Source organism: Bidens hawaiensis, unplaced genomic scaffold (assembly GCF_021521415.1).
Source record: "Bidens hawaiensis isolate Kalapana, Puna unplaced genomic scaffold, B.hawaiensis_p1.1 tig00011819_1, whole genome shotgun sequence".
Taxonomy (NCBI): Eukaryota; Viridiplantae; Streptophyta; class Magnoliopsida; order Asterales; family Asteraceae; genus Bidens; species Bidens hawaiensis.
In genome coordinates, this window is record NW_027491940.1 from 227,643 (window position 1) to 235,523 (window position 7,881).

General features: G+C 33.9%; 1 protein-coding gene across 1 annotated transcript; it reads left to right on the top strand.

Annotated features, from left to right (window-relative positions):
• Window positions 1-889: 889 nt before the first annotated feature.
• LOC143539155 (uncharacterized) lies at window positions 890-6,982 on the top strand. Its single transcript, XM_077032557.1, has 8 exons — window positions 890-1,087; window positions 2,989-3,250; window positions 3,660-3,731; window positions 3,847-3,914; window positions 4,946-5,102; window positions 5,185-5,271; window positions 5,925-6,014; window positions 6,712-6,982. The coding sequence occupies exons 2-8, from the start codon at window positions 3,008-3,010 to the stop codon at window positions 6,886-6,888; spliced, it is 894 nt and encodes a 297-aa protein (XP_076888672.1). The 5' UTR covers window positions 890-1,087; window positions 2,989-3,007; the 3' UTR covers window positions 6,889-6,982.
• Window positions 6,983-7,881: the final 899 nt, after the last annotated feature.

Below are 7,881 nucleotides of genomic sequence, written 5' to 3' on the forward strand. Positions count from 1 at the left end.
TTATATGAGCCATAGACATTGAGTGATTAAAAAGGACACCACACATAAAATAGACAGTAAAAGAAGGCATTCATTATTTCTTCTACCTCAATGAAAAAACAAAAAATGGGGCCTGCGTGGATCGAACACATGATATGTCTATTATGAAGAGCCATGTTTAGTTTTCACATACAACACTCTAGGAGATGCATAAATGGCTTAATGAATGAAGCTTGAGATCTTGGTAATCTTCAGTTTGATTCGTAAGATGTCTGAGTTTTACCATTAGTGGACTTTCGAGCAGGTAAGTTTTCCCCAAAATTGAATATAACTTGGATGCGCTTAAGGGTTCATAATTATGTGTTTGTTTTTGTTTTTTTTTTTCCTATTTCTGAAATGCCAACAAATCCTTCAAATAGGCTACTGGCTAAATTCACCACATCGGATACACTCGTATTTCATTCGATAAAAACCCTCACCTAAGGTCCACACCCGTGAACACTCGCCCGAATGGTAGATCATTCACTTTACTAGTGAGAGGTAGGAGGTTCAAACCTTACTATCACCAATTTATATTGGAGATATGAGGGATGACACTGGCTTGCCATGGTTCGAGTCCTGATCTCACCCGGTTTTACCGGCTCCTCGCTGTCGTGCCATTTGGCCGGTGTGGGGGTCGGGTTTTATCCGGTGAATCCCTCAATAGATGGACCGCTAGGGGCTCCGTCCGTCCAGATTAGTGACCGGCTCGGGCTACTTTTAGCCAATAGAGGCCGCGTACGAAGTACCCGGCGTTAATTAGTTGGTCGTTCAAAATAATAATAATAATAATAATAATAATAATAATTTTATGAATGAATATGTCCAATTGGGCGAGTAGTCTCGTAAATGTTCCAACCGTTAATTAATGAATTAATTAGCGTCAATTTAGGAGCAAATAAATCAAAATTTCTTTCACCCAAATTCCAACCTACAAAATCATCAATCTTTTCACCAAATCGAATCAGTGTTAATCGAGAGATTCAAACCAAACCTCTCGATTTCACCACCCAACCGCTTCTCTTCTCATTCTCCGCCATCCTCTCATCATTTCCCGCTCAATTACCAGGTACGTGATCTGATTATTATTCAATTATTGTTCAATTGGCTGGTGGGTGTTTTTTGATTTGGTGTTTGGTTGGTGGGTTTTGAAGCGATTGGGTTAATTCAGCTTCTAGGGTTGTTTTTGATGATATTGGTCAAAAAGTCAAAATTTACATTTATTATCCGAATATGATTCAATTGGGTGTTGGGTGTTTGTGATTATGGTGTCGATTTGGTGTTTAGTTGGTGGGTTTTGAAGCAATTGGGTTAATTCAGCTTCTAGGGTTGTTTTTGATTATATTGGTCAAAAAGTCAAAATTGACCTTTGTTATCCGATTATGATTCAATTGGGTGTTGGGTGTTTGTGATTATGGTGTTTGGTTGGTGGGTTTTGAAGCGATTGGGTTAATTTTGAGCCAATTGTTTCAATCCAGCTTTTAGGGTTTTATTTGCTTTTGATGATATTGGTCAAAACTGACATTTTTTGTTTAAATCTGTTGTCGATTTGGTGTTTGGTTGGTGGGTTTTGAAGCAATTGGTTTGATTCAGCTTCTAGGGTTGTTTTTGATGATTTTGGTCAAAAAGTCAAAATTGACATCTATAATTTATCTGTTATTGAATTCGATGTTGGGTGTTTGTGATTATCGGTTCTGGGTTGCTGATTTTTGTGTTTGGTTGGTGGGTTTTATAGCAAATGGGTTAATTTGGCTTTTAGGGTTTGTTTTTGATAATTTTGGTCAAAATTGACATTTTTGGTTTAATTGGTTGTAAATTGTTTGTGATTATGGGTTCTGTGGTGTTGATTTGGTGTTTGGTTGGTGGGTTTTGATGGAATTGGGTTGATTTCAGCTTTTAAGGTTTTGTTTTTGATGATATTGGTCAAAAAGTCAATGTTGACTTTTTATAATCCAATTTGGTGTCGGGTGTTTGTGATTATGGGTTCTGTGGTGTCTATATGGTGTTTGGGTGGTGGGGTTTGAAGCAATTGGTTTGATTTAGCTCTAGGGATTTTGTTTTTGATGATATTGGTCAAAAAGTCAAAATGGACATAATTTTCCCAAAGTTATTTAGGATTTGGATTTTGGATTCAGGGTGATGAGATCTTTTGTGTTTTATTTAGGTTTGGGGTTTATGATTACGATTACTCTTTTTGAGCTAAAAAAAATCAACAGGGGTGTGCATGGTTCGGTTTTGGTTGGTTTTGTGCTAAAACCAAAACTTCGGGTTTTAAACTTTTGAAAACCGTTTGGTTTCGGTTTTGTATTTGAGCTTGAAAATTTTTGGCTGAAAAGAAAATTTGGCCGAAAATAATGAATTTAGGGTTAAATCATTTTGTTAATTAATAACTAATTGATTATTATACATTTGGGCTAGAATATATGAGTTAAATATTTATTAAGTTCTTATAAATTACTTGAAATAAAAAATGAAAATAGAAATCTAGAAGTTCGGTTCAGTTTTTCCGGTCTTTGTTACATGAAAAACCAAAACCGAACCAAACCGTCGGTTTTTGTTTATGTTCGGTTTTTCCGGTTCATGCACACAACGGCAAATCAAAATTGTATGTTTAATTGCTTATTATTATTATTATTATTATTATATAGATTTTCTTATTAACATAAATCCCATTTATTTATGGGACTTATATGATAATAAAGAACGGTAGTTGGATGTTGACTTTTTAATAGTAAATTTGGGTTGACTTTATGCTTTCTAACGCGCAATGAAGAGTTCATGTGTTGACCAAAATTAACTATATTTTGAATTTGGTACAAAATTGATAATATGGCCCCTCTTTGATTTAGTCTTCAAGAATTTATAATAATAAAGAAAATCAGCATATTGATATGATAATAAAGAAGATCAGTACATGGATGTTGACTTTTTCTTAGTAATTGTGGGTTGACTTTAGTTATGTGTAAACAGGCTTTGAATCTAGATTTAAATGGGTGATCAGTTGACTCTTGATTTGAATCGCTTGGTGAAGCCTGTGGGCGGGGAAACCATAAAGAAGGCAGAGGAGATGGCGGGCCCCTCCGACTCAGTAATAAATGAAAACGGGCCCACCGATGTTGATGATGAGGAAGCACCTTTATTATTATTAACAACAGCAGAATGTCGTATTTGCCAAGAGGAAGATTCAGTTGATGCTTTAGAGACACCGTGTGCTTGCAATGGCAGTCTTAAGGTAATAATAACAATCCATACGTTTATTATATAATAATGCTATTGTATAATTAGTTATATATTATTCACTATAGGGGTGGCAAATGTGACCCATGGGTTGAATGGGTTTTATTAAAATGTATATAATTAAAAACCCCTCATTAAAAAAATCAAAAAAAAATAATTAAAAAATTATAACTTGAAATATAAATCAAAAACTAAAAAAGTAAAAATACTAAAAAGTTTTCTCCGTTTATCTCGCTCCATAAAAAAAATCTCGAGAAATGTCAACCCGTTTTGACCCGTTTGAATCATTTTCTTTTTTTAGTTTGACCCATTCTGACCCATTATATACATTTTAATACAACCCAATGGGACACATTTGCCACCCCTAAATTTCACTATTTTTATTAAATTTTATGTTTATGCAGTATGCTCACAGGAAGTGTGTCCAACATTGGTGCAATGAAAAAGGTGACATCACTTGTGAAATATGCCACCAAGTAAGCTTCGCTTCCGTTATAACGATTTTGAAACTTTTAAAATTTTCGTCAGTTTTGAATTTATCCGTTGATATCTTATTCTTATATTATGATTTATGATTATTGTGTTATGCAGTCTTATCAGCCTGGCTATATTGCCCCCCCTCCCCGGCCTCGTTTGGAAGAGACCACTATCGATATCGGGTAGTCTGTTCGTTTCTCTATATTTTTTTTATTAAAAATGTGTTTTTTATTCTTATGTTCAAAAAGGAACTTATTACTTCCATTCTTTTATTGACTTTTTTTTGGTTATTTGTTAGCTTTTCTTGCTTCAGGTTACTAGATTTTTTTTGGTTATTTGTTAGATCTATTTTTTTTAATTGGAAAATGTAGAGTTTTTAAAAACCGCTCGGTTTTACCATTTGTGTTTATACTTTGAGCTTAAATTATTTTGTTAAGTTGTTATCATTAGGGGTGTGCGTGGTGCGGTTCGGTGCGGTTTTTGGCTAAAACCAAACCAAAAACCAAAACTTCGGTTTTTGGAGTTTTTGAAACCATTCGGTTTCGGTTTTTTCGGTTTTTCGGATTTCGTTTGGTTTCCGTTCGGTTTCGGTTTGCCGAAAAAAAAGTTGACAAAAAATTATGAATTTAGGTGTAAATAATTCTGTTAATTGTAACATAATAGACTATTATACATTTGATAAAAAATAATGGAGTTACATATTTATTAAATTCTTATAAAAAACAAAACCGAAAAAAAACCATTAGTACATGCAAAAAACAAAAATTTAGGAATTTGGTTCGGTTTTTTTGGGTTTATTTTTACATGCAAAACCAAAACCGAACCTTTAGTACGGTTTTTACATAAACATAAAACCAACCCGTCAGTTTTTGTTTCAGTTCTGTTTTTTCGGTTTGGATTTTTCGGTTTCGGATCAGTTTTTTCGGTTTCTTGCTCACCTCTAGTTATTATACATTTGGGCTAAAAAATTTCTGTTACACTACTTATCAAATTTTTATAAATTATTTATCATTCAAAATTAAAATAGAAGTCCGTAAAATTTGGTTCGGTTTGGGTTTTTTCGGTTTAAATTACACGCAAAACCAAAACCGAAGCGAAAGATTGTTTTTTACAAAAACATAAAACCAAACCGGTGATTTTCGTTGAGTTCAGTTATATTTCTTGTTTCTAAGTTTCATGTTTTATTTTAATTTAATTATTATGATATTTTTAGGGGCGGATGGCAAGTTTCCGGGACACCAATGGATTTGAACGATCCGCGTCTCTTGGCAATTGCTGAAGCTGAACGCCAATTTCTTGAAGCCGAATATGAAGATTACAATGCATCGAATGCCAGCGGAGCCGCATTTTGTCGTTCAGCTGTTTTAATTGTAAGTCTTTGTTATATTATAGTTATAATAAGTTGATAAAATTGTTGAATAAAAGTTATTAAATGATGTTATTTTTTTGCAGTTAATGGCACTTCTGCTACTACGGCATGCAGTAACTGTGCCAGAGTCTGAAGGAGATGGAGATGAAGACGCGTCTACTTTCTTGACGGTTAGTTAATGTTTTTTAATATTTTTCTGTTTTTTATGTATTTTCTCGTTGAAACAGTATAGGTGACAAGATGGGCTGCTCGAAATCGGATCGTTTGTAAACAAGTCCAGCCGAGCCAGCTCAGTCTGTAAACGAGCCGAGCCTGAGCAAAGGTCGGCTCGTGGCTTGTTTAAACAAAAAGTTATTATTTGGCTCATTTGGCTCATTAAAAAGTAAAGCACAAGTTTTAATATTTGAAACGGATCACTCAAAATAGGTTTTATATACATAGACATCAATATATTTAAAATATAAGAAATTTTAAATTTTTAAAAGGTTTTAAAACCAAGCGAGCTGGGTCGGTTTGGTTTGTAAACAAGGCAATTCTGAGTCCACCCTGACTTGGCTCGGCTCGGCTTGGCTTGTTGACAGCCCTAGTTGAGCAACGAGTCAAATGAACTCAAACTGTAATTTATAAATGTCGTTTTAGATTTTTATATGGGCTGAAACGGTCTGGGTTGGGCCGCTTTAAAAAACGTTTTGTTTCTTTATATATATATATATATACACATATTTTAATTTGACCCATTTCATTAGTAAACGAGTCGAAATTACCTTCTGTATTGACCCGTGTGTTATCTGACTAATAATTAATTATGCTCTATTATTTTTAGCTTTTCTTGCTTCGGGTTGCCGGGTTTCTTTTGCCGTGCTACATAATGGCCTGGGCCATCAGCATCTTGCAACGTCGAAGGCAAAGACAGGTGAGTCTACATATCCTTTAAAAACAAGCTCGTTGACCGTTTGACACTATACCCATTTTTAGGGGTGTGCGTGGTGCGGTTCGGTGCAGTTTTCGGCTAAAACCAAAACTTCGGTTTTTGAAGTTTTTGAAACCGTTCGTTTCGATTTTTTAGATTTCGGTTTTCGTTTTGGTTTCGGTTCGGTTCTGGTTTTTGCCATTTGGGCTTTAGAATTTTAGGACGAAAAAAAAGTTCGCAAAAAATTAATGAATTTAGGTATAAATAATTTCGTTAATTGTAAAATAATAGACTATTATATATTTGACCAAAAATATTTGAGTTATATATTTATTAAATTCTTATATATTACTTAATATAAAATTATTAAAAAACAAAAATTTAGGAATTCGGTTCGGTTCGGTTTTTTTCGGTTTTTATTATATGCAAAACCTAAACCGAACCGGTAGTTCGGTTTTTATAAAAACATAAAACCTAACCATCGGTTTTTGTTTCGGTTCGGTTTTTCAGTTTCTTGCACGCCCCTACGCATTTGACCCATTAGTGATAGAATATGACCCAAATTGTTAATTGAAAGATTTAGCTTTTCTTTTTCGAAACGTAAAAAGATTTAGCTAAAAGATGAAAAAGTCAAACAGGCCAGTATTTATCGTAGTCAACTGTTGACTTTATGCTAATACGAGTGCATTGTTTACAACAGGAGGCTGCAGCATTGGCCGCATCACAGATTGCTTTCGTATTGCAAGCGGGCCAAAGGCGGGGCCTACATTTTGCAATAGCCGCCTCTGCAGGCCCACCGCCAGCACTGGTATCCGCGCAAGCTCCAGCAGCAGCTGCAACTCCCGCTGTCGTGATTCCACCGGAAGATATGGTTTGATCTAATTACCGAAAAGCCGCACAAGGAAAGAGAAAGAGGGGGAGATAAGACTCAAGAAATAACATAATATTGTTGTTGCAACTTTTTCTGTTTTTCTTAAGTTCGTTTTTTTAATATTTTCAAGATTCTTGTTTAGTAATTGGTGTAAAATTGTGTGTATCATAAGCTAGTTGTTATAGGCATGAATCCTTTTTCTCATTTATGCATGTGTTTTCTTTTGTTAAGAACTTAAGATTCTCTAGTGATTACACATTGTTTTTTGACAAACGATTGCCATGCGATTTTCGACTTTTCGTCTATGTGGTTTGTTCAAAATTGTCATTTCAGTCCAAAAGTTTATAATCTGCTATTTTCGTATCCAAGTTTTTTTATTTTCATTGCAATTTTTGTCCTTTTCGTTAACAAACCACTGGAACGAAAATCGCAATGAAAATGTAACCTTGTGAACGAAAATTGCAACATAAATGAATCCTTAGGAATGAAAATAGCAATTTTTTTAGCTTTTAGACTGAAATAACAAATTCTAACAAATTATATGGACGAAAACCGCATTTTTGACAAACCAAGAGAGAAAAGTCGAAGAAATTTTGAGACAGAGGGAGGATAACTTAACATTTAAATTGAATGAAGTTTATCACAAAATCATTAGTAATTTTCATTACATAAGTCATGGGTTTGGATTAAATACAAATGAAATAAACATGCTAATTGTGAGAATTAAGTAAATAATTAAGTAAAGTAATTAACTTGATTCTCACAATTAACATAATAATTTCATTTGTACGTTAACTTTCATTTGAATAAATCACATGAACGAAAATCGCAGTTCTCTATTCTGCAAACCAAAAGAGAAAGGTAGAAAGCAAATTTGAGACAAAGGGAGGATAATTTAACATTTAAATTGAATGAAGTTTATCACAAAATCATTAGTAATTATTAATACAAAATCACTTTTAAAAATAAAACTGTGACGGCTATGTTTTATACTTGTAG